The sequence below is a fragment of the Lemur catta genome, chromosome 6, assembly GCF_020740605.2.
Source record: "Lemur catta isolate mLemCat1 chromosome 6, mLemCat1.pri, whole genome shotgun sequence".
NCBI lineage: Eukaryota > Metazoa > Chordata > Mammalia > Primates > Lemuridae > Lemur > Lemur catta.
Window position 1 is genome coordinate 97,788,865 of NC_059133.1, and position 25,603 is coordinate 97,814,467.

Consider the following 25,603-nt stretch of genomic DNA (forward strand, 5'->3'; position numbering starts at 1 on the left):
GCAAGGCATGGCACCATCATACAGAGGTATTAATCATCATGTTAATGCAAGGTATTGTACAATCGTACAGAGGTATTAATGGCCCAAGGGGCTACTCCCTGTGGACTCTAGGTGACGGGGTTGGGCAAGACTCTTCACACCATGAGAGAGGACTCCATGTTTCTCTAACAGGCAGGACTGGCTCACCGGGCTGAGGCTGTCTCAGTCACCTGAATGGACAGGATGCGTGTGGGGACCCAGTGGCAGCATCTGGGTGAGGCAATGGGGTGTGGAGCACTTTGGAGAGGCTGAAGCAAACAGAGGGACCTGGATGCCACTTCAGAGTGATGTGCAAGGCCACGCGTGGGAAGCAGGGGCACACTGACAGACAGCGTATGCCGTGGGTTTGAGGGCAATTGCTCTACTTTATATTCTAGAATGTATAATCTATAGAATCCGTACTGTTGCTGTTTTTCCACTGAGCACATTCACTCAGTCAACACATTTATTGGGCTCCTAATAAATGCCAAGTATTGGCGCACACACCACTCCTATGATCTGAGGCAGGAAACACCAGACAGAGCAGGGCACGGCAGCAGGGGAGGCTGCTCCGCCCCAGAATCAGGCCAGGTGCTTCCCTTTGCTAAGAGGCAGAGACCCCAGGAGCCTGTGGACTTCAAGAGGCAGCAGTGTATCCGGGGAAGCCAGTGGACGCAGCCGGAGGGTGGCTGGCAGGAATTGGGCACCAGGTGGATGCAGGACACCACCTCAGTGCTTCTATGGACAGGTCACCCACTCCCCCCCGGACCCCATGAGGTAGAAACTCCCGCCACAGCCACTTCAGAGATGAGCAAGAGATCTAGACAGTGATTAATTAAAGTCACTGTGGGCCAGGATCCCAAGCTGTCTCCTCTCTGCAGGGAACCCCCCACCCAACACACCTGACTTGTGAGACATGAGCCCAGGCTGGGATGGCAGCCTCCTGGGCTCCTCCTGTCCCACCCCACCGACAGGCCTTCTCGGGAGGCGGGAGGCGCTAGGGCACAGCAGGGCCTGGCGTGCCCTTTGTTTATTGAGGGCAGAGTCCCAGCGCCATGTAGTGTCAAAACCGCCCACTGCATTGCTGAGTGCATCTTCTCTCTGACGCCGTATTTAAGCTTCAAGGATAAGCAGGAAATAAGTAAATCCATCCCACCTTGCATTCAGAGATCTCAGCTCAAACTGCTGAATGGGTGTTTCAGGAACTGAATAAAACCCTCTTTAGAACCTGACCACCTCTGAGGACCTTCCTAAGCAGGAAAGAGAAACTGGTTTTGAACCAAAGCACTATATCAAGCAATGTCCACATCACCATCTAATTATTCCTCCTGTCTAAAAAAATCTAGGAATAAGACAGTAGGCAGGAAAAGTCATGGAACTGCATGCGGGAGTGGGTGTTCGGCCATGTGTGTGGCTGCAGTGGCTGCCGGGCACGGGCAGAGGCTCTGCTGCAGGTTTTGTGGACTTGGGTGCTCCCTGCCCTGGGGCCACCTCTGCTGCGCTCTTTCCAGGAGAGGGGGCTAGAGGTGGCAGAGTGATGGTGTCAAGGGCATCTGTTCTTGGAGGGGTGCTTCTCGGTGCAACAGGGTTTTATTAGCCGTGGTTCAGAATAACGAAAAATACGTGTCAAGTCTGGCTTTATTTATACTTGCTCTTGAGGCTCTTGGCGTTTGGCTGACAGCAGACACATTCAGCTGACAGAATTCCCAGCACTGACTGTGAGCAGAGACCAGCCTGAGCCTGAGGACTCCAGGGGAGGCGGCGGCACCGTGAGGAGGAACAGGGGTGACATTCAGGAAGGGTCAAGAACCCTGGAGAAGTTTATGGTTCCATTTCTAGAGGATGTGTCCAGAAGAGGCAAATGCACGGAGAGGGAAGGTTGGGGTGGTGACAAAGGGGAGCTGGGTTTCTTTCAGGGGTAATAAAATGATCTAAAATTGTGCTGGTTGCTGAGCTTTGTGACTACACTAAGTCATTGAATTGTACAGATCAGATCAATTATGAATTGAATGGTATATGAATTGTATCTCAATAAAGCTGTTAGGAAAAAAAGCAGCCATCCTGGAGATAAAGGGGACACAGAGGACAACACCAATAGGGGACATTCACTAGGATGGCCTCAAAGGCCAGCAGAGCTAGAATTCAAGGAGAGAGAAATGGGATCGAAGTGAAGGAGTGCTCCAGGGCACCGGGACCACAGTGGCTTGGGTCCACTTTGCTGCCACGCAGAGCCTTGGCTCTAGCGAGGGAAGAGTCGACCATGGTATTCTGCACTCTGGTCACGGAGTAAATGCTTATTGGAAGCTGGGGGAATGTCACAGAAAGCTTGGCAGGTGTCCACACCCAGTGACGCTCCCCTCCAGGATTACTGAAGAGAGATGGGGCCCGAGGCTGGTGGCTGGGAAGCCTCAGTTCCTCTTCTCCTTTGCCTGGTCCTTCGCTGCTGCCGGGCTGAGCACGCGCCACGCACCATCTGGGACGTGGAGCCTTGGTGGCCCTGCTGCCACTAGGCAAAATCTCACTGCAGGAAAGAACTCAACAAATAGGAACTTCTTCATCTACAGTAGTATCTGACCCAAAATAAGTACTAGAAATTCTTACCAGAGTTAACAGTTATGCCTTCTTTTACTGAAATCTCCCCTTTGTGCACACGTATGTACGTGCACACACACCACGGCCCCATCTGCATTCCTGTCCTCTCCTTGTGGAAGACTGCGAGCGCAGCTCAGGGCGCAGCACGGGAGCGGAGACGCGCAGTTCCGGGGTCTGATGGCTGCAGTGTGCTCTTCAGGACCCCTCAACAGGCAGAAGCCTTCAGCGTACCCCAAGAAGGCACTTCAGCAACAATTTCTTCAAACACTGGGCCCCAGAGCCTCTCCTCAAACGTGAGACCGTGAAGTACAGACCGGCACACTGTCCCCCCCGGCAAGGGTCTGCCCAGACCTCCCCTCCCTCCCACCCGCTGTGGGCCCCGCAGCTGTCATCCCTCTGTCTCTCTGTCCTTGGACGCCAGCACTTCCCGAGCTCAGGGGGGCTGCAGACCCTTCGCCACAGCTCTCCCGCTGACTCACTGCCAAAACACGAGCTCAGGATGTCACATTCGTCTCCCTGCTGAATGCGGCTGGGTTTCACTTCGCACATTTCTACCCTGTCCCCTCCGGGTGTGTCTGGCCCCCAGCTGTGTCCCCTGCTGGGCCACAGCCCATCACAGGAAAGGAGTCCCAGGCCTTAGGGCTGATGTCCCAGCTCCCACCTGGCCCACAGGCTGAGCTCTGGCTACCCTCCACCCCACCTTCCACTCCAGCCACCTGATGCTCCAGCCCCGCTCACCCCCCAGCACTGACCCCGCGACTAGGCAACACGCCTCTCCTCTAGCTCAGACGTCACCTCCTCCAGGAACCTCCCCCAGCCAGGTGCCTTTCTTGTGTATCTTCTCACTGGGTGTGAGGCTCCTTGGGGCCAGGGCCATGCCCTGTGCAATTTATCTTTGAATCCCAAATGCCTAGCACGTAGTAGGTGCAAAATAAATGCTGAATGAATCAATAAGCAAATGACAGAGACTCGAGGTCACTCTGCCATTAGCTCCGGGAAACAGGCTGTGGGTTCCTGTGGGGACGGACGACAATCAGATGGCCACATAATGGAAAGTTAGGGGGTGCCTAGGGATGAGTCAACATGTCTACAATCGCAAGCACACGCTTCACACACACACACATACATGCACAGACATGTACACACAAACACATACACATGTACACCCACATGCACACAAACCCCTCTCGACGCTGGGGACCCGGTAGCCCCTAGGAGGGGGCCTGCCCTGGCACAGCTGGCCTCTCTGACCCCACCCTGTCCCAGCCAGCATTCTTCTGTAGCTCTTGGAAGAGCAGTTGTCGCTGCAGGCTCCTCAAGCTCTCCAGGTCCTCCAGAGAGAGCAGCTTGGCCGACTCCCCCAGGCCCTCCTCCTCCCCGTCCTCCTCCCCCTCCTCTTCATCCTCCTCCATTTCCCTGGGTCCGTCGGGGGGCTGTGGGGAGCTCCGCGAGATGTAGCCCTGGTCAGACTGCACTGACTGCCGCTGCTCCTCCTCGCAGGGCGTGTAGGGGTCTTGCTGGAGGAGTGAGAGCATCAAGCCTTCCAGCTGCTCTCGCATCTCGCTCGGGAGAGGCTCGGGAGACGCCAGCAGGGCGCCGCAGCCAGGCGGGCCCCCTGAGTCCCCGGGCAGGAAGAGCACACTGTTCTGCTGAGGGCCACAGCCCCCCAGCAGCGGGTGGGCCTCGCCTTCCTCTAGCACAGCGAGCCGGCTGGCCGGGCTCGGGGCCTGAGCCGGAGGGACCTTCTCAGCTGGGAGCACCGTGGTCTGCAGGGGCTGCCCCTCTGGCGGCAGCTGAGGCTCCAGCTTCCACACTGCCCCTCCTTCCTCGCTGAGCAGCACGCTCACCGCCAGCCCGTCCGTGGAGGCAGGCTCCCGCACCACGGGCCTCTGCCTGACGATGCCCGCTCCCGGCGGCAGCAGAGGCTCTTCAAACACCTCTTCATCCAGGGACGGGAGGTCCTGGTCATCCGCTGAGCACAGGTTCTCGTGCTCAAACCAGTCGGGGTACCGGGCCTGCCACTCCCGGAACCGCTCCACGGCCTCCCTGAGCTGCCAGCCGCTGGGGCTGTGCAGGTAGTTTTTGCCTGCGAGCTCCCCGACGCGGTGCATGCGGCCAGGCTCGAACATCTCCAGGTCCTGGATCCGGAAGTACACCTCCTCGAACCTGTCCATGAGGGCGTACCTGGAAGTGATGTTGAAGAGGTCAGGGACGTCGTCCTCACTGCTGATGCCGCTGAAGTAGCAGATGATGTAGGTGCCGAAGCAGGCCGGCTTCCTGAAGTCCGGCAGGATCATGTTCATGGCCGCCGTGAACAGGTCCCCAGCGGGCTTCCTGCGGTCACACCGCAGCTGGACGCCGGGCTCCTCCCAGCCAAGGATAGCCTGCCACTTGGCCTGGGTACCTCGGGAGCACAGGACGATGATTTTGGAGCTGCTCTCCACCATTTCCTGCTTCTGGCGGCCTACCCAGGTCATGACCCCCACCTCCGAGATGACCTGTTCCTCCAGCAGGTCGAGGGCTACTTCAGTGCCACAGACGGTGAGCAGGAACTGGGCGAATTTTAGGACGACATCTACATAGAGAGGGTGGTCGGCTGAGTAGACGATCCAGACCTTCCTTGGCTTCAGGGCAGGGGGGGTCAGGTCAGCTGCAGGCAGGACATCTAAGGAAACAAGGGCACACGTGTGCTGACCCTCCAGCCACAAGCCGAGGGTGGCGTCCCCTGCTGGCCAGCCTGGGAGGGGCCTGGACCGAACACTGAGCTTGGCTCCTAGACCAAGGCACATGACCGAGGCCTTTGGAACAAGCCAGATGTTGCTGCTACACCTTGCTTTGGCTGCCCGAAAAAATCCCAGTCTGGTGCCTTGTGAGACAAAGAATCTCTCTCTCACACAGCCCTATCTAGTCTTTAGCCTGGACTTTAATCACTTTAATCAAAACAAGAAAAGAGGCACAAAGGCCTGCCTGTGGAATAGAAACGTCTGCTCCAGGGAGGACCTCTTTTCACAAAATATGGCTCTTACCTTCCTTTCCTCGTCTGAGTGCTTAAAACGATGGCACCCAGGCCTTGCTATTTGGGCTCCCTGCAGGCCCTGAGTCGGGTACGGAAAGTGGGGGTCCTAACGTGGGGTCTCCTGAAGGGACCCGGGAGTCAGACTGCAGAGGGCAACCCACTCACTCACCCCAGGAGCCCTCCACACCTTTCAACACACACACACACACACACACACACACATGCACGCACGCACGCACACACAATCCAGGAAATACTTACCCGTGTGTTTGGTGTCATTACCATATTTCTCATGATGAGACCCTTAAAGGAAAAGAAATACATTGCAATGGCTCTTTGGGAAGAGAAATGGGGACCGGCCGCAGGGTGTCAGCGGGGGTGCTGCCCGCCCTGACAAAGCACGACATTAAGGGCAGGCCCCGAGCCAGCAGTGGCTGCACGCGCCCAGGCCGCTGTGGGCCGTGGGTGGTCGCGCGGCGTGGGCCTGGGTCTGCCCTGTGAGCTGCGTGATCGGAGAAGGTCACTAACGCCTCAGAAACTCAGTTGCTTTCCCCATAAAGCGGGTCTGTGTTTCATCTCAATTTAATGGGTATTAAATGAGATCTGGTATGTGACGTGCCTGGCATGTCGTACAAGCTCGGCTGGGGTCACAATTATTATTGTGAAGCACTGACCCAGCTAGGACCCCCAGAGTGGAGCTGGGGGCCCGCACCCTGGTCCTGCATTAGCATCCTGGTCTCCCTGCCCCCCCCAGTTTGGCCAGCCCAGCAGACGCCACGTGAGGGGACACCATTCCCCGTAAGTGTCCCTTCGGGGAGTATCTTACCACACTCCTTTCCAGAAGCCGCCCCCACCCAGCCCACTTACAACATTTCCTCCCGGTATTTCTGAGGTAAGGAAGGGGAACCCACATACTTAAGCAATTGTTCCCCTCAAGATGTGATAACAGTGCAGGAGTTAACTCCTCAGTGGCAGCAGGGACGGCCGAAATCCACAGGTGGCCACGCAAGAGGTTTAGAACCTTAATTTCATTCCTCAGTCTCGGACCCTTTCCCAGAACTGTCAAAAGACAGTCAGATAACTGGCGAGGTTTCCCCTTCCCTGCACCCCGTGCAAGGACACCCCAGAAGGGTCAGACGCACGACAGCAGAAATGAAACAAAAGCCCCAACCTCCACGGAGAGGTTACCGGAGGGTGCTCTGGAGGAAGGGCCTCCCGGGGGGGGGGGGGTCTGCTCGCGACGGGTGGCTTCTTTCTCCCGCAGGGTAATTACCAGAGATTAAGACCGAACCCTGAAAGGCCTTGGCGAGTGTGGAAACAGCTTCCCAGAAGATTGAAGGGGCAGTGTAGGGTCGTGGAGGGGCAGGGCAGGGCCCTCGCCCACGTTCTCCCTGCTTGGCACTCACCGCAGAGGCCGCAGGAGGGAGGGGCTGGATTTACCAATCCCTGCCGGCCAGCACCCCTCGGCCAGCACCCCTCACCACAGCCGGGAGGGAGGCGTCGGGGTTGCACTTGCACAGAAAGGAAAACGAAACCTATGTACGGCTTGTTACACAACCGGCCTGCGACTGCAGGCTGGTGACGGGGGCAGGGATCCGTTCCCCTGCTTCTGGTCCGAGCCCGGCCTTCTCTGTCACACCACGCTGTCCCTCCCTGTTCTCCCTGGCCAGACGTGCGCACTGGGGCTGCAAGACGGTCGCTGGGGCCGCTCCGCCTGCCTGGCTGCCACTGCCGATGCAGGGCAACTCCACTCTGGCTCCTCCCAGACGCTGATTTTAACAAACATAACCGTGGCTGACAGACAGTGGTACACATCACGTGCCAGGGTCTAAGCTCAGAATTCACGGCATTATTTCACTTAATCCTTAAGATACTTCACAGTGCGAGTATCATTACTTTTCCATCGCCATTTTACGAGAGGAAGCCGACTGCCCAGGTGCCGAGTGTGGAGCTGGTGCTCGGGCCCAGGTCAGCCCCAGGCGCCAGGTTCTCGATAACTAAGGCCGAGGCAAGGCAGAAGGCAGGTGACGTAACCTGAGACTGAAGGGCCAGCACTGAAGAGGCCCCTGAGCACAGGCTTCCAGAGAGGACCAGCTGGAGGCTGGAGTGGGGGGTGGGGGTGGGGAAGGGAGCGCCTGGGGGTGGCCCGGACCTGCCTCTTACCGGACAGCCGCCAGGTCATGCAGAGGATGAACAGGATGACGGAGCCCACCAGCAGGAGGGAGACGCCAGTGACGAAGCCGTACACCCACAGGGGCGGGGACTCTGTGCGAGCAGAACAGTGAGAGTGACGTGGCGGGGGCTGCTCTGCTGCCCGCGCTGCCCGGCCCCTGGGCTCTGTCCTCTCTGGCCCGCGCGGCCACACGCCGACCCGCTTGCCCCCTCTGGGCTGGCCTTGTCTGCCTGGCTCAGTCAGGGGCTTCTCATGTGGCCCCTGCAGAAAGTCCCCTGAGGACCTGCAGCGCCGCGGGAAGATCCGGGCTTACCTGCAGCCATGTCTGCAGTGAGAGAGAAGGGAAACGAGACTCTTAATTATTAGCCGTCATCAGGAAGCCACCGCTGACACCCCTGGGGGCCTTAACAACCCTGGCCCCACTCCAGGCACTTTAGATCCTGGCTACACTTAATGAAACCATCTACACGAGCCACCTCTAGCCGCTGCTGTAAGAAGAGACGCCTCTCCCCCTCTGGGAGGCCAGGGTTCTCTTCCAGCCCAGTGTCACATCTGCTGTGCTCTGACCGGTGAGCAGCAGTGGCCTCCCGCGAAGCGGGCACGTGGCTGCTGAAGGAGATGCTGGCCTGTGAGCTGCTGAGTGTCGAGGCTCTGCCTCGTCCTTGGTGTGTGATCTTGGACAAGTCATTTAATATCCCCTGCAGGACCTCCATGCTGCATCAGACTCTCCACCCCATGTCCCCGCGAGCCAGGTCAGGATTCAGCTCAGACCTCCAGCCACTCTCGCCCCCCATGGCCCAGGAGAGCCACCTTCCTCCTACCTAGAGTCTCCGGGACGTCTGGGCAGGGAACCGTCACGGAGTGGCGGAGGCAGTCGTTGAGACAGCTGTTGAAGAAGGGCTGGATCTGTGGGGCGGAGAAGGGGCGGAGAAGGGAGGGCTGCAAGGGTGCCGAGAGCCCGTGCTTTCTGGCCAGCAGAGGTGATTTGAGAGTAACGGGCCCCGGGTGGTTGTTAGGCCAGACCCCCATTAGCAAGAGGGCGTTGAAGGACCCCTGCCTCGTGCTGGGGTGAGCGGGAGGCCACGAGCTGCCCTCCCTTCTTTCCTCGCCCGCCTGGCAGGGATCCCCAGCGGCGCTCGCTCCCACGCCTGCCCACACCACTCACCCACCTGCACGCGGTGGTGGCAGCACCAGTTGGAGTTGTGGACAGTGAGCGTGACGTTGGATCGCTGTTGGAAGTCCTCGCGTCTGGGCTGGAGAGAGGGATGGGGAAGGCTGCTGGTTAGGAACCTGCTGCGGCAGCACCAGGAGGCTGCGCGGACTCTCTGCGGTCCAGGGGCTCCTTGGGAAGGCCAGAGGGAGACGTGCTCCTCAGGTTTCCGTTCCAGCAAAAAACTCCAGTTCTGCAAGGCGGCGGGTTTGTTGCTAACTCCTGAGCACATCTAGGAGCTGATGTTCCCGCTTTGCTTCGGCCGCCGGGAATCAGGGCACACACGTGTGTTCACAGCCAGCAGCCGCACAGGCCAGCACGGCAGGTTTCCGCCACTAACCTGGCTTCGTCTTAGTTCCTTATCTTTAGTTCTCCTTTGTCTTAATTCCCACATTTCTCTTTTTTTTTTTAAACCCTCAAATCCTTTCTGGGATAAAGTAGAATAAACAGGGCAAAACAAAAAGGGAACAGGGGAGAGTGTGGGGGAGGGAAGGACAGAAAGGACCGAGTCACGGGCAGGACGGGTTGGCTCCCGTCTCAGCTACAGCACTGACTGTGAGGTCAGCAGGAAAGGTCGCCTCCGGAGCCAACTGTGCGCCCACAGGGAAGGAAAGGGCAAGGTGGCTCATGGCCGCCGCTGGGGGAGCTGGCATCGAGCTCCGAGCTGCCCGGCCCTGTCAGGACCAGCAGAGGAGACGTGGCCTCGGAGGGGCGGCCTGAGCTGGGCGAGAGGGGCCGGGAGTGGCAGCGTTACCGCAGCTACGTGCTGGACGTGCTCAAAGCAGACGTGGTCCTCGGCGCGGGGGAAGCTGCTCAGCAGGAGCTGGTAGCGGGCAGGCTCGTGCCACAGGGCGAAGCCCACACGCAGCTGGTGGGCCTCCGAGGCCTCCACAGTGACGTTGGGCTCCCACAGGCTGCCTGCCGTGGGCACAGACACAGGCGGGGCGTGAGGAGGGGCGTGTGCACCCAGGGCAAGCCTCCCCGGCCAGCCACACCCACCTGAGTTCACACAGGGCGTGGTGACCTTCATCCTGGGGTCCTCGCAGCCTGCCGACCCAGAAAGAACAATCGTCAAGCCTTCACTTTAGGAAGTTTGTTCTTCCAGACTCCTCACACCGGGGACCAGGATCTCTTTCCTTCTGGGAGCCATTCAAAGGGGGCCCCTTCAAAGAGAGCTCTAGGCCTGGACAGCTGCCACTGGCCAGAGGCCCCCAGGACTGGGGGCTGGCCAGGTGGGCCTGTCCTCTCACAGGGGACTCCTGATTCCAGCGTGCTCCTGCTGGGCCTGCTCTGGGTGACCGAAGATTCTTGGGTCCCCTGCAGGCCCTTCTCTTGCCACCTACAGCTGCTTCTCTCCAGAGCTGCCTGGGCGGGCTGAGCAGCACTCTGGTGCCCCAGGGCAGGGACCCTCAGACTTCTGGTGACCACCGTCAGGTTTCTGACTCGGGTCTGGGCGGTGCCAGAGTCTGCTTCTGACAAGCACCCAGGCCACCTGCTGATGCTGCTGGCCCAGGGACCACAGCTTGAGGCCCACTGCTCCAGTCACCTTCTTGGTCCGCCTCCAAACTGCCTTGACTGCAGTATTTGTATTTTGGCTTCAGAAGACACATGACAGGTGTGAATCACCATGGAAGGGCAGGGACAGTCAGTCTATTTTAGGAACAGAGGGGAGGACAGGGGAGATTTACTCATTCAACAAGCACTTACTGAGCACCTACTGTGTGCCAGGTGCCGTTCTAGGCACTGAAGATACAGTGTGAATCACACAAAGTCCCGTCCTCTGGAGATTACACTCCAATAGCAGAGACCAATAAAAGCAAATGAGTAGCGTACGTCATGCAGAAAATAAAGCAGGGTAAACAGTGTGTGCACACGCTGCGCAGGGTGCTCCAGGGACGAAGGGCGTCACCATCCTGAACAAGCACTTCCTGACCACCTGCCATCCCGAGGTTCTGGAGATGACACAGATGGCTAGAAGACCCAGACCTCGTCCTCAGGCAGGCTGGGGCTCCAGGCGCAGCCGCCTCTGAACAGTGAGAAGCGCAGGCAATGGCTACGACTCTGGAGGACAGAGAGCGGGCAGGGCACACACCACACGGCGCCTGACAGAAGCCTGGCAGGGAACCAGTGGGGAGCGTGGTGTCACCGTGGGACGGGCCTTGGATGAATGCAGGCAGGAGGTGGCACAGACAGAGAAGGACAAGCGATGGAGGCTGGGACAGGCTGAGAGCAGGGGCTGCGACTCTTCTATGAGTGGCTTGTCTTCCTGGTATTTTCTGGGTAGAAAGGGCACTTCTCTAGACAGAGAGAGGGACTCTGGTTCCCATAAAACTCCTGGGATTTGGGTTAATACACACTGTTGTGCCAACAGAGAATGGGCTCTGCCTTCAGGGAGCAGAGCTGCAGCCGCACACCAGTCCCCTGCATCTGTCTGTTCTGTGGGTGTCACGGGCTGGCAGTGGCAGCCACTGTGTCCCCGAGCAGGAAGGCTGGTGTCTCAGCCACCTGCTGCTTTCTGCTCACAGAGCCCAGTGGGGAAGGGATTGTCTTGGGAGGATGCTCTTACCAGGCACGAGGAGGTTTCTGGACTGGTGATTAGGGTCCCCATTAGGGATTGGCTTGGGCAGGTGGTGAACGGTCACCTCGTACTCCTGGTCAGGGTCTACCACAAAGTGGCTGAAGGTGAAACGCCACTGAAAGGAGGGAAGGGACAGGTTACACATACACCTCTCTTGCCCACCGGCTACCAAACATTCATTCAAAACAAGAGTAAAACCACAACAAACCTAAAACCAGGGGCACCAGTTATCTTTGTTCTTTGTTTTCTCTGGTCTTTTCTGCCTATTTAAAAAAACCTGGATCTGGCCTCATCAGCAGATAGTGTCATAACACAAAAGAATTTGGGGACTGGAAGGCATCCTCCCCCCCCATCGGCCCCCTCAAATTCCAGAAGGATGTGTGTGAGGGAGCCGGGCCAGGGCGGCCTGGCACACAGGAGGCAGCTAAGAACCACTGGTTACGTGATTCTTCCTCCTTTTAAATGGGAAAGCCAGGGATCTCTTCAGAACGTTCTGGAGTAAAAAGGTACAGAGGGCAAGCTAGAGACAGACCCCCACGCACTCTGGGCCCGCAGGCACCTTGGTGGCAGAGCTAACACATTTGTGCGGGGTTCCTGTCTGGGTGGCGGGGATTCTCGACGTAGACTCCGACCCCTATCCTGACTGCCCTGGTGAGGGCCTGGCGTCCTCTGCCTCTGAGCGGATCTAGGCACCTGGTTCCAACCGTCCACACAGCTGCCAGGTGTGGGGTCCTGACCCACCACTGGAGAGGGCTCTGCTTTGCTGCTTGTGCTTGTGGACCATCTAACTTGTTTTAAAGTGGCCATTTGCAGGTCTAAGCCAGTAGTTTTCAGACTACAGCTTCCATCGGAATCACCTGCAGGGCTGTTCAACACGCTAGGCCCCACGCTCTGAGTTTCTGGCTCAGGATGTCTGGGGAGGCCTGGGGACGTGCATTTCTGACAAGCTCCCAGGCCACGCTGACACGCTGTGACCAAGAGGCAGCCCTGAGCAGCCCGGCGAGGCGGGACCTCGGCAGGACCCACCCGCTGCACCCCGCCCACGGCGTCCTCTGGCCGGGCGGGCTTTTCTTCCAGGAGGTAGGCCCCAGACTAACCCAACGGACACACAGAGGGGCCGGGGATGGGGCTGTGGAAGCTGTCTTCTAATTCAACTGCCTTTAAGAACGAGGGACAGGGGAAAGTGGGAGGAGGAAGCAGAGGGCGTGCCAGGCAAGTCGCCCCCAGCACTGCCGGCAGCAGACCTAGCCCTTCGCCCCGGGGCAGCGTTTTGAGTTCCTCGGACTCTCCCAGCACCTTCAGGTCTCTACCACTGTAAATCAGGGTCTGAATCTGGGGACAAGAAGTCTGCAGTGGTGTCATCAGAGGAAGGAGATCCACTCGGGAGCTGTATTCTTACCCGCCTGTGGTGGTGCCTCAGTTTAGACAGAAACTCAAACTTGACGCACAGAAGTTCATTGGTGTTCAGCTGCAGGATCGACAGCTCTGCACCCTCGAGGTACAGGATGCTGGCTGGAGGTCAGAGGGAGGAGAGGAGACAGAGATGGGATCACCGAGGCACACCGCGGGGCTTGTCACTTGCCCTTCTGTGACGCTTGCTGTCTCCCAAATCTGCCCCGTGTTACCTAACTCTCCACTGTTCCTTTCAGCTCCCTCTTAGGCCTCAGCCCACTGCCTGCAGACAGTTCCTTCCCAGCTGGGAAAGGACACGTGACGCTTCACACTGGGCTACACGAGAGCCCTTGTCAGTTTGCGGCGAGGGTGCTGGCAGCAGGGCGGAACACAGCCAGCGCCACCGTCCCAGGGAGGCTGCGGTGGCGGCGATGGGCACGCGGCCTGGGACTTTCACGGAGAACTTCCCCGTGCCCTGTTCACAGACCTTTCATCAGCCCCAATCTTCCCAATTCCGTAGTACAAACTTTCTAGCCCTGAAGAGGCATGGGAATGTTTTAAAAAGTGCTGGCCCCTAAATTAAGGGAACAAGCAGGCTGGCAAATGTGTTACCACTTTTCGAGTAAATTTTTGGTGCTACAGTCATAAAATTAACCACTTGGCCTTTTTCTTTCCAGGCTGGTAAAACTTTTAAGACTGAAGGAAGGCCTTTCATGAAGGATGGTATGAGGAGGAGATATCGCTGTGAGCTAATATCTAAAACACTGAAAAAGTATTAACTCAGGAAACGATGGATTCTCCCAGCACTCAATTTGGGCCCTCACGTCTGAGCACAGGACTGGGAGCCCAATTCTGAGCCTGAATGGGGGGCCGAGGGTCTGGGCTGCGGCCTCTCCTGGCGGTGGGGAGACTCCCCTGGCACCCTGCTGGCAGCCCACTCACCGTCGGTCTGCAGCACCCACTCGATGTGAACCACAGGCAACAGGTCTCCATGCTGCGTGTGGGTGAAGTGCAGCTGGATTTGGACGTCTTTTGGGGATGAGGGGGTCAGGTTTCGAGGGTGGATCCAGCTGTCATCCAAGCAGGTACCTGGCAGCCAGGAAACAGCAGCAGTCAGTGACTTGCCGCTGAGGCCCTAAGATGCCCCAGCAGCGGGTCCAGAGAACCAGACCGTGAGCAGCTGAGGGCCTGCCAGCTCGTGACCGTTAGCCGGGTCCTCAGCGTCACCACCCTGCTCCCTCTTTCCTAACACGCGGGTGCGGTCACGGCAAAGCTCCTGCATCTGAAGGGGGTTCCAGGAGAGAAGACAAAATGCCGACTTGGTTTTGAGATGAAGCAGTGGTTGGAAACGGGGCACGGGAGGGCTGGGGGCGTGTAAGAGTTGCTTTATTTTTACACACTGGGAGTCCCCAATTAGCAAAGGCACCTATATGCACCGCTCCTTGAATTACAAACAAAGTCAACACCACAGATGTCTCTTGCTTTCCAGTGGCAAGCTGTGGTCAGTCAAACTGTACTGCGGACACGTGAGGGAGCACCCAGAGAATACTTTCAAAATCCAAAGGACAGTTGTTTCTCATTTCCCAGCTTCTGCATGAGGAGGCACAGGTGCACACAGCCAAGACTGTGGGCCCCTCCTGCTGCTGTGCTCACAACCCAAGCCCAGACCTGGAGGGGCACGGCACGGCTCTGTCACATGTCAGCACGAGGCTGTCATTTTACTGACGGGGTGACAACAAGGAGAGCAAAGAAGCATGACTTACTGTTCTTGACTGTGCAGTTCAGCCCCTAGGGAAAAAAAGAAGGTGGCAATTACCGCTGGGAAGGAACTTCAGTTCACACACCAATCGTCAAGAATGAACTTACACAGCCCCCCTTCTCGCTTGTGGGGGGCCTTTTCCCATTCTGCCCAGTCTAGGGCAAACAGGATGAGACGTGGGTGTAGCAGAAGGCAAAGTGGAACTGGCATTTTATGAGCGACTCTTACGAGCCGGGAACCTTACAGCTTTAAAAGACACGGAGCAGGTTCTCTTGGGTGCCCTAGGGAAAGGGCCCTGAATCTCTTGAGGTTTCCAATCTTTGGTCTGGACAACAACGCTGCAAGAGGTGGGGTGGGGGGACAAAAACTATAGCTCCTATTACAGATCAGTTATGGAAGATTCACTGAGTCCCTACCATCCTTCCATAGGGAAAATGTGCCGGACCCCGTTCTGGGCGATTTTTATAAATTATTTCACTAATCCTCACAACACACTTACGACGAAGTATTATCCTTAGCCCCATTTTATAGATGAGGAAACCAAAGCACCAGTATCACCTTGCCTCCCACCTGGGCAATGTATGTTAACTTTCTAACGCAGAGGAGATCTGGAAGGTCACATCTGGGAGCCCCGATGACAAACATTATTAGGGAAATACAATCGTTGGGCTGAAGTTTTGCTGACCTACTTTGGGACACACACCCCTCTCAGGGCTTGAGGCCCCTCACCAAGCCTCAATTTCTTCCACTGTAAAATCAAAATAATCATAGTACCAACTTCATAGCGTTGTTGAGAAGTAGATGACACAAATATAAATCCAGATTCGGGGCAGCGCGTGGGCTGGTGCTGACAGTGGCATGCGGACTGGGAGCTTTCACCTTTTACTTCTAATGTATCTGTGTTTTAAAAACTTACAATCAACGGAATGCATTTAGTCCGACAACACAGTCCCTGGCACTGTTAGGCGGCTCGCCAGAAGCCCGAGGAGAATCGTTACGAGCAATTGTGTTGGCAGCAGTGCCAGGAGAACCATCTCAGTACCCGGAAAATGAGACAGTGTCTGGTGTCTGGCACGTAATGGCTGCTCTTTAATTAGGGCTCCCCTCCTTCCAGGCTTGGCACACAGTGAGCACTCAATACATGGAAGTTACTACCGTGAGCGGTGACCTCCACACGTTCAGACTTGGCAGCGCAGCAGGGAGGGCCGAGGACAGCGCTCAGGCTCACGTGTTGCCAGTCCTCTAACCGGCGAAAGGGGCAAGCACGTCCGGGGGGCAGAAAGCCGTGGAGGCAGACCAGAAACACGACTTCAAGCCAAGAGGGGAATTTGGCATCTGCGTGTGAGCAAGGTCGGGGTTGGCACCCACCTCCCTCTCTCTCACGTCCTCGAGCTGGCTCCAGGGTCGACTCTGAGCACGCCACTGAATCTGCATCCTACCTGTCTGGGACACTAGTTCATACGCCCTTGGGGTCCAAACTTGCTGCTCCTGGTGATTAATTCTCCCCTACTGGGTCCAGGCCAGCTTCGCAGACCCCTGAGGAGCTCCTCATGTGTTGTGCCCAGCAACAAAATCGATCTAGCTGCCTCTGCTCACTCTAATAAATGCCACTCTATTTTCTGAACGGTGAGGAGATTAACTCCCATGAACTTCTCATTTCTCCTCCCACTTGGAACTCCTGGGACTGGGGCACAGAGGGCAAGAAACTGGTTCCTGCACCCTGACACGGGGAGCTCTTCTAGAAAAGGCAAACAGACACTGCATTCGGGGTATCTCCCTATAATCCACTGGTAGCTACTCAAAATAACATTGCCTGTGACTGATGGAAACAGCTTGGTGTGTCACCATGGAATATTGAGCTTCCCCTCTTTTGCTGCATCGAATGTTCAATAGGGAATGGCTGAATAAAGTCAGATCCAGTTTAAATCTAATTGTCCACCAAACTGGGAATGGTTGAACAGATTGCTATCTACTATGGAATATTTTGATGTGGAACGGTGGTGAAGATGTGTTGATGAATGAGGAAAATAAGTTGGAAAGAATTTTTTATAGTATGATCCCATTTTCTACGGAAACAAGTCATGAAAAAACCTCCCAGTATATTTACATATGTTTTGTGATTGTATGAGCATAGAACATATGGACAGATATATACCAGGTGTTAACACGCTGGTTACTGGGAATAAAGGGGTGGAAGCAGAGGAGATGGAGGGAGGGAAAATACGAGAAAACAGGTTCAAACAAAATAGAAAACCATGTATATAAGTGAAATATAGAATAAAAAATTCCATTACAGGTCATAGCATGTTGACCGTGTACACATATTATCTTCTCCCTTTCTCTGAACAACATGAAATTATAGGAAAGGGAAAATTTTTATAAATTCTCAAGGACAAAGAGGCAACCTCAGCAGACAACAAATGTGAACAAATATTTAAACGTCAGCATGGTTTCCTTTCCACCTCAGTCCCAGCAGGTACCCTCTGGCTCCCACAAAGAAGGCTGGCGAGAAGACGGGCCATTCTGCCACCAATGAGGTGGCAACTGCAAATATGACATCAGCATTCACAAGCACATCCTTGCAGTGGGCTTCAGAAGCGAGCCCCTCGGGCACTCAGAGACCCCGACCTTTGCCACGAAGGACTCCAGATGTGCTCACTGACACCAGGCTCAATGGAGCAGCCCGGGCCAAAGGATTAAGGACTGTCCCATACTATGTCTGGGAGCAGTTGTCCAGAAAACACAATGAAGATGAGGAGTCACCAAACAAGTTCTATACTCTGGTTACCTATGTACCTGTTACCTCTTTTAAAAATCTACACAGTCAGTGTGGATGAGAATGAGCTGATTGTCAGAATTATAAAACTGCAAAAACAAACAAACATCAAAGTGCAAGGAGGAGTGGAGAAACCTACATCCCTGCACAAGGGAGCTGCTAACGAGAAAGAAGCCAAAGCCTCATCAGAACCCTACACCAGCCAGGTCTGAAGGCAGGGAGGGAGGGTAAGGGAAGGTCTACATACGGAATGCTGGGAACTTTTCTGTCTTTCCCTGCCCTGATCACAGAATGCTGGCAGCCAGGCCCAGAGAAAAGAACTCCAGATTTCCATGCCCAGGGGTCACGCAACAGGCCAGCTTCACCATTAGCCTGACCTCCTATACAGTCAAGTCCAATGTTCGATAAACTCCAATCACATAGAGCACTTAATCAATTTTTAGGACTTTATTTTTATTTTTTTAAGACAGGGTCTCACTCTGTCATCCTACCTAGAGTGCAGTGGTGTGATAATTACTCACTGCAGCCTCAAACTCCCGGGCTCAAGTGATCCCTCTGCTTCAGCCTCCCGAGTAGCTGGGACTACAGGTGAGCACCATCACACCCGGTTAATTTTTCTTTCCATATTTTGAAGAGATGGGGTCTCGCTCTTGCTCAGGCTGGACTCGAACTACTGACCTCAAGCGATCCTCCTGCCTCAGTCTCCCAAAGTGCTAGGATTATAGGTGTGGGCCACCGCACCCCACCTAGGACTTTATTCTTGAAGTATTCTCAGGCAAGAAGTACCAACTACTAGAGATGACTTTTCTGTATGAAAAACAGATCAAAACAAAAATTTTAAACATGCTCCTGGAGGAAATAAGACAATAATAAGACAATGTTGAGAACAGAATAAAATTAAAACAAACAGATAAAATTATAAAAGCCCCAAAGAGATGAGAAGATACTGAATCCATAAGGCTAGGACAGGATACTGTGGAAAAATGAGCAAGCACAGAATAAAAATCAACCTCGAAAATAAAAAATTCAATAGAAGGGTTGAGCTGTAAAATTGAGAAACAGAAATAGGAGAAAAAACATTAATATTACAGAGTCAATTTAGGAAATACAAAATATGATTAACTGGATTTCCAGAGATTAAAGAAGGGAAGAAATTATTTAAAAGAAAAAAAAAACCCTCTAGAACTGAAGAACACATATTACCAAATTAAAAAGGTCCACTACATGAACCGTACAACAAATGAAAACAAAAGACCCAGACCCAGGCCCAACATCACGAAACTACTGAAATACCAGGAATAAAAAGAAGATACTAAAAGTTTCCAGAGAGAAAAAATAGGCGCCACACAAAGAGACAGGACACAAAATGGCACTGGTTCTCTTAGCATCTGTACTGTTTGCTAGAAGACAACAAAGCAATGCCTTCAAAAGTCTGAGGGAAAATTATCTTTAACCTAGAATTTTTATACCCAGCCAAATTATCCAAAAAAGAACAAGGGTAGAATAAAGAGATTTTCAGACATGAAAAGACGTCAAATATATATACACACACACACACACACACACACACATATATAAAATCTCTATTATATATATGTCATGTATTATATATCTATATCTATCCCGCATATACGTTCTTAGGAAATTGCAGGAGGATATGCTCCAGCAAATTGAAGGAGTAACTCCTGCAGAGGAAGACACAAGACACGGGACTTGGGAGATTTGACCATGGCAGGATGTCTGGTATGACAGTTGTATCACAGGTCTAGAGAGTTGTCAGTCCAGGTTGGAGACGGAGAACACAGGGCTCCAGAAGGGTGTTCTCCAGGGGGAAGGGGAATGGAATTGATGGACTATGTGATAACTGGGAAAAAAATGTTATGAGAAGACTAATACAAAAAACTAAGACTATTTAGATGGGAAATTATGCAAATGAAGAAGTAAAGCAATTACCTCTGGGGCAGGGGTGGGAGAAGGAAAGAAATTGTAACAGAAAAGAAGTATAATCAAAGTGCACATACTTGCCTTAGCAGTGAAGATTACTTATTATAATAATATAAATGCTGAATATTGATTTAAGTTTGTTTTTTTAGAGATGGAATCTTGCTCTGTCACCTAGGCTGGAGTGCAGTGACATGATCATAGCTCATTGCAGCCTCGAACTCCTGGGCTCAAGTGATCCTCCTGCCTCAGCTTCCCAAGTAGCTGGGACTATAGGCATGTGCCACCACGTCTGGCTGCTGACTACTGATTTATCTAAAATTGTGATATACCTATACTGGAAGATGGGGAGGAGAAGTAGTGGGGGGAAGGTAATACAATTTTCATCTATTACAAGTCAACAGATAATGTCTACAGTCAATAGATAACATCTAAAATTGACAGATCAAGGATTAACAATATAAGCACATTTAGAAATATGTAGATACATGTCAGAAGAAATAACTAAAGGAATTATAATTTTGGGGGCAGGGTTGGGTGGGGCAGGCATCTTTTGTTCTTTGTTTTAAACTTCTTAGTACCACTTTCAAAGGAGGATTACTAAATGTTACTTGATGAGAATAAATTAAAAGATAGAAGTTTACCTAGGAGATAACTCCAGACAAATAAAAGAATTGAAAAGTGAGATAAACAAATGAAAACATTAATTTGCTTCGGGGAAAGAACAGTGAACATTTTTTCCTTATAATTTAATGTTAATATACAATAGACATTAACATAAAATTGTTAATAATGTAAAAAAGTTCATTCAGGATCTTCTTTGGATATTACTAAGATACATCCTGTTCTGTTGAACAACTTCATCTCCAACAGTCATCCCTAATTTATTTCAAACTGCCCATTCTTAAAAACAGCAGAGCAGGATCAGAATATTATTTAGGAGCCACCTGATTGTGACTCACATTATGTGAGGTGCCTTGCAGAAATCGGAGGAGATTCATGACAATGAAGATGACAATGACAGCAGCCAATGTTTATTGAACTGCTCTTTTGTGGCAGGCATCACACTAAGCACTTTATACACACACCTCATTTAATCTGGACAACAGTCCTAAGAGCTAAGCACCCTTATTCCATTTGTACTGGCCACACTGAGGCACAAGGAGGTCAGCTGAGTGGCCCAAGTCCCATGGAGCCAACACCCAAATCTAGCAGTTTTGCTCCAGAACCCACGCTCATCATGGCTGCCATCCTGCCTCTCCAAATGAAAAAAGGGACACCTCCAACAGGCAGGCCACTCTCCATAGTGAAGATAAGAAGGAAGAAATGAAAGACTGTATTCAGTTCTGTGCATTCAATGACAAAGCCTGGTAAAGAAAGAGCACAGCCCTGCTCTGATCCTCAGCTCAGGTCAGAGGTCACTCACTAGCTTGTGACCTTGGGATGAAGGTGTGTATGTGAACCACTGGCACGGTGCCTGGTAGAAAGATCACAACTTTGCATACTCTGGAAGAGTAGCATGGCTGACAGCAGCTTCTAGCAACCAGAAGATAAAAGGGTTAAACCAAACAGTTGCTCTACCACCACAAGTCAAAACCGCAAGTGCTCAGGAAAAAAGAATTTGTAATGAAACATATATCCTGTCTATAAATTGAATGTCAGCATTCACACTGACCAACTCCAAGTTGTTGCTGCCTTTCCTCTTGGGGATTCCTCCGGGTGGGCAGTCAGGGGAAACCTGCAAGAAAGCCCAGGCATGGGGAGGGGCTAACCAAGAGACCACCCAGGGAAATGCCATTACCCATGTATTGATTTCTGCGGGGAAATCAGAGTCATCTGGGTTTTTAGGTGCCAAACTAAGGCAGCCAGATCCAGTGCTATGGCTGGTCTCAGCTTATCACTGCTTTCCAAGCACAGCTAACTATTCTTTCCTTAATTCATAAATTCTTGTGTTCTTTCATTCAACATATATTTATCAAGCTCCCACATCCGCTGCTTGTAGCACTGAGCCAGGAACAGAACAGGCATGCAGATCCTCCCTGTCTTAGGACAGAATCAGTGAAGGCTAAATCCAACCAGGCTCTCGGGAGACACTTATGTTCCGGTGCAGGCTCAATCAGAGAAGGCTCACCCAGTGCTGTCACCATGGAAGTAAGAAAACCCAGGCCCGGGCCGCCTCAACTGCCCAAGGCTGCAGAAATTGTAAGAGGTGAAGTTGGGATGCAAATCTGAGTCCTCAGAAGCCACCTTGGTGGCTTTCCCTCACTAGATCACTGTTGCATCCACTAAAACACCAGGGAGCCAGAGAAATTGGAGGAGTGTGGTTCCTTTCTTTTTAAACGGACTAGTCAGTGGAGCCCAGAGATGGAGCCCAGAGCTGTTTGTCCGTGGAGATGAGTTGTCTGCAAGCCAGGTGTATTAGCAGGGAGTGAGATGAAGGAAGAGAACCGGAGATTGCTGACAGATTTGGCCCCAAGCATCTCTCTCCAGCCCTCTCTGGAGCCAGGCTGTGCTTTTGACTTCCTGTTGCTTCCCGGTGCAATGGAAGTCAAAGCCCACTCCCATGCCATACCACAGTGGAGTCCCTATCTCCCTTTCTAGCACCTTTTCTCACTCTCCTGCTACACAGACCCTCCACTCCAGCTGCACACCTTGCCCTGTCGTACCCAAGGACCTTGGCTCGGACCCTTTCCATCATCTGGAATGCTCTGCCAACCTCTGTCTTTGGGGCGCCCACCATCCTTCAGGGCTGCCCAGATGTATTTTCCACGAAGGACAACCCAGCTGGAAGTGATTTTTCTTTTCCCTGGAATTCCGGACACTCACCAGTTGTGCAAAGAGCACTTGCTACAGGATGCCTTGCGAGACAGCTCCCTGCCCTCAAGCCTTACTCCCCTCCTAGGTGACTAAGGGCCCTGGACATCAGGGGGCCAGGAGTATTTCTTCATAGTTTCAGTTCCTAGGATAACGCCTTGTATTTCTAGGATAACGCCTTGTATTTGGCAGGCACCTGACAAATGGCCACCAACACGCGAAAGAACACCGACTCGCGGCGTTAGAACACTGTGACACAAAGTCCGCAGAAGGACCCGCTGAGCGTGTGTCTCCCGGCTTTGCCCAAGAGTGGAAGCCACAAGAACACTCCCAACATCATTCGCATTAAAAACATTTCCCCTCTGCTAAACAGTCACTTACCCTCCACCCTCTTTTGGCAAATTTTCAACAAAATCAGATACGGAGAAACCCCCCGTGTTTCTCATTCTCCGCCTCAGACTGAGCACACCTAGGGCGGACGGGGGCGGCAGCAAGACAGGACCGCTCCGAGGGGGAAGAGAGGAAACTGTCGAGAGGGGCGCCGTGACTTGTTTTTGTTTTTTTTCCTCTCTTAAGATGGCCTGTCTCACTGCGAGGCTACTACATGACAGGCGGGTGTGTCACTTCCCGAGGGCGCAGCGGGGGCTACAACCCCGCGGTCCTCGGGCTGCGCCAGCGCGTTCCCGGAGCCGGCTGGTGGCCGTGGGAAGGGCGGTGTCCTGAGAGTCATCCGCCCATCCGCCCGGCTTCGCCCCTCTGGGGAGGCGGCCCGCGGCCACCCTCGGCGCACTCTCCTTTCCCGAAAGGTCGCGCCCAGTCTCACGGCGGCAGCCCCTGCGCCCCCGCCGCGGGGTCGTCCGTCGGGGTCCGCACCTCCCGCACGGCCGCAACGGGCTGGCGACCTCTTCCGGCGGCACCGAGGGCACCGGCTAGGGTAAGCCTCCGAGGACAGGGCCGCCTCCCGAGGTTGGCCGTGGCCCGCCAGGCAGCGCAGGGGGTTTGCCGAGCGCACGGCGTGGAGCCAGGTCCGGCCCCGTCCTGGCTCCTCCCGAGGCCCCGTCCCCGCGCCGCGGTCTCCTTCCCCTAGCTCTGCGGCCCGGCGGAGGTGTCGCTCCCGCCTGCAACCCACGACGGCCGGCCAAGTTGTGCAACAAGCGCCGCGCGACCTTCTCCCCTCCAACTCCCTCTCTTCCCGCGACCACCCGCCGCTCCCACCGCGCCAAGCGTCCTCCCCAGCGCGCCGCGATCTCGTGTCCCAGCCCCGGAGCCCCCCGCGACCTCAGCGCAGACTTCCTGCCTCCGAAGTCCCGCGCCTCCCGCCCCTTCCGCGCTCGGCCCCGCGGCGGCTGCCACTGCACGGCCGTCGGGGTCTCACCGGCTGGGAGCAGACGGGCGCCGGGTGGTCCAGCAGCCTCAGGGAGGCGTGGCCCGCGGCCAATGCGCTCAGGAGCAGGAGCAGCGGCCCCAGCGGGGGCCCCGGAACGATCGGTGGCTGGCGGCGCGGAGCCCGCATGGCCCCAGCGCTGTCGCGAGGGCTCGCGGCCCGGCGTCGGGGCGCAGCGAGGGAGCGCCGAGGATTGCCCTTCGGAGGCGAAGCGGGGTCTGCTCTACTCAGCCCGCTTCCGGCTTCCAGCGCCGGCGCAGGGGCGGGCCGGGCCGCGGGAGGGTTGGGCCTGGGACCGTCCTCCTCGGGCCCGCCTCCGCCCGGGCGTTCCAGGTGCGCGCTCCGCCCGGCGCGCCTCGGCCCGCGTCCCCGCCAGCCGCGCTCGCGCTGCGCCCTCGCTGCTCTTCGGACTCTCTTACCTCTCCTCTCGGTTGTTGACGTCGAGCCGGCACCTCGGGACCCAGGAAGTCCGTTCTCCTAGTCCCCGCCCTCCGCTCGGCCCTGGCTCTCGCTTTGTTTCCGCTCCGGGCTCCCGGGCCTGGAGGATTGGAGAGCCCGGGTCCCCTCCGCCCTAGAGCGCCGCCTTCCCAAGAGGCTTACTGCACGTGTGCGGGGGGCCTGTCGCCCGCCGAAGGCATCTAATTAGTCTCCGGCTCCGACGACTCGTCCCTTAGGACGTGGGCCGCCCTCGTCACCTCCTCTCCATCCCCAGGCGTGCTCTGCCCGCCCGGGTTCCCGCCGCTCTCGCGCTCGCCTTCGGCCGCCGCCGCCTCGCTTCCTGGGCCCTCTGCCCGCCGCATTTCCTGGCCTTTGACACCCGCGGAATCCAGACTACGGAGCTTTTCTCGGTATTGCCACCTGTCCGGACCGGAGCGCCCGGCGTGGGGCGGTGGGCGTTCTCCCAGCCCGGTCGTGGCCACCAGCTGTGAGCCCGGCCGCCTGGCAGGGCCCCGCTGGGTTAGGCATCAAGCTGGCCTTTAAGCATCTTTGCTTGTGTATTACTAAACCCCTCATACATTTTTAAGATGACATCTAAAATTTTAATCCTAAATTTAAATAGATGTGGTGGACATAATCGTTATGTAAAAATGGATATCTGTGGCAGGCGCCTTCTGAGATGGCACCTGGTGGCCCCACTGCCTAGTACCACCTTCAATGTCCTCCTCCCCTCAGTGTGGGCCGGGCCTAGACACTTGTTTGTAAGAGTGGAATGTGAGTAGAATAAGACAAAAATGGCAGCGTGTCACTTACAAGATCAGGGTACAAGCAGACCAGGACTCCTGTCCTGCTCAGCCTCTCTCGCAGTTCCTGGGGGGAGGCCCCAAGGGCAGAGCGCTGAGAACCACAGCTAGTAAGAAACTGAGACCCTCCTCTCACCATTACAGTGATTTCTGCACAACTGATCAAAATAATGTAAATATACTACACATGTTAATAAGTAGTTGCTAAACAGAATAAGCTGTTATTTGAAATTCACCTTTTAATGAGTTGAATGGATTATTCCTAATTAGTTTGTGTATCTGTGAACAATTATTGCTTATTAATAGAATGAGGCAACATTTAGCATTTTGAATATTTTCAATGTAAGCCTTAAAAAAACCTTGCTTACATAAGTGATTATGACACTAGTTTTGTCATAACCATGTTACTCAATTCTTTGAACTCCCTTCTGAGTTATACACCAAAAATCACACAGCCATCTGTCAGCAATTTTTTCCACTTTTTTTAGGGGGGGCTGAAGGTCTCAGTATGTTGCCCATGCTGCACTTGAACTCCTGGGCTCAAGGGATGCTCCTGCCACTGCCTCCCAAGTAGCTGGAACTAAACACACACACCCCCGACTGGGCCCCACTGAATATTTTTAATGATTTGACACAATTTGATTGGGTCCTCCTTCAGTTTTGGTAAGACAATACTTTGAACTCACTTGATTTGCAAAAAAATTTAAAT

General features: G+C 54.4%; 1 protein-coding gene across 2 annotated transcripts; it reads right to left on the reverse strand.

The window, feature by feature from the left end:
* Nucleotides 1-1,638: 1,638 nt before the first annotated feature.
* On the reverse strand, nt 1,639-24,112 carry IL17RA (interleukin 17 receptor A). Of its 2 annotated transcripts, none has more exons than XM_045554643.1 (13): nt 24,073-24,112; nt 14,743-14,767; nt 13,922-14,068; nt 12,987-13,099; nt 11,576-11,702; nt 10,009-10,056; nt 9,764-9,927; nt 8,969-9,052; nt 8,621-8,705; nt 8,113-8,124; nt 7,790-7,891; nt 5,888-5,929; nt 1,639-5,275 (listed from the first exon to the last, which is right to left on the reverse strand). In XM_045554643.1, exons 6-13 carry the CDS (start codon nt 10,037-10,039, stop codon nt 3,822-3,824), a joined length of 1,974 nt encoding a protein of 657 aa, XP_045410599.1. In that variant the 5' UTR covers nt 10,040-10,056; nt 11,576-11,702; nt 12,987-13,099; nt 13,922-14,068; nt 14,743-14,767; nt 24,073-24,112; the 3' UTR covers nt 1,639-3,821. The 2 variants fall into 2 exon arrangements, with proteins under 2 accessions (XP_045410599.1, XP_045410598.1); XM_045554642.1 differs by lacking the exon at nt 24,073-24,112 and adding an exon at nt 23,645-24,002.
* Nucleotides 24,113-25,603: the final 1,491 nt, after the last annotated feature.

Bases quoted from the DNA above. Each gene is read 5' to 3' on its own strand.
- IL17RA (XM_045554642.1), bottom strand. From the start codon at position 23,782: ATGCGGGCTCCGCGCCGCCAGCCACCGATCGTTCCGGGGCCCCCGCTG. The intron at 10,057-11,575 runs GTAAGAGCATCC...CTGGGTCGGCAG, and splicing joins CAGAAACCTCCTCGTGCCTG to GCTGCGAGGACCCCAGGATG. The intron at 8,706-8,968 runs GTGGGTGAGTGG...TCCGCCCCACAG, and splicing joins GCTGCCACCACCGCGTGCAG to ATCCAGCCCTTCTTCAACAG.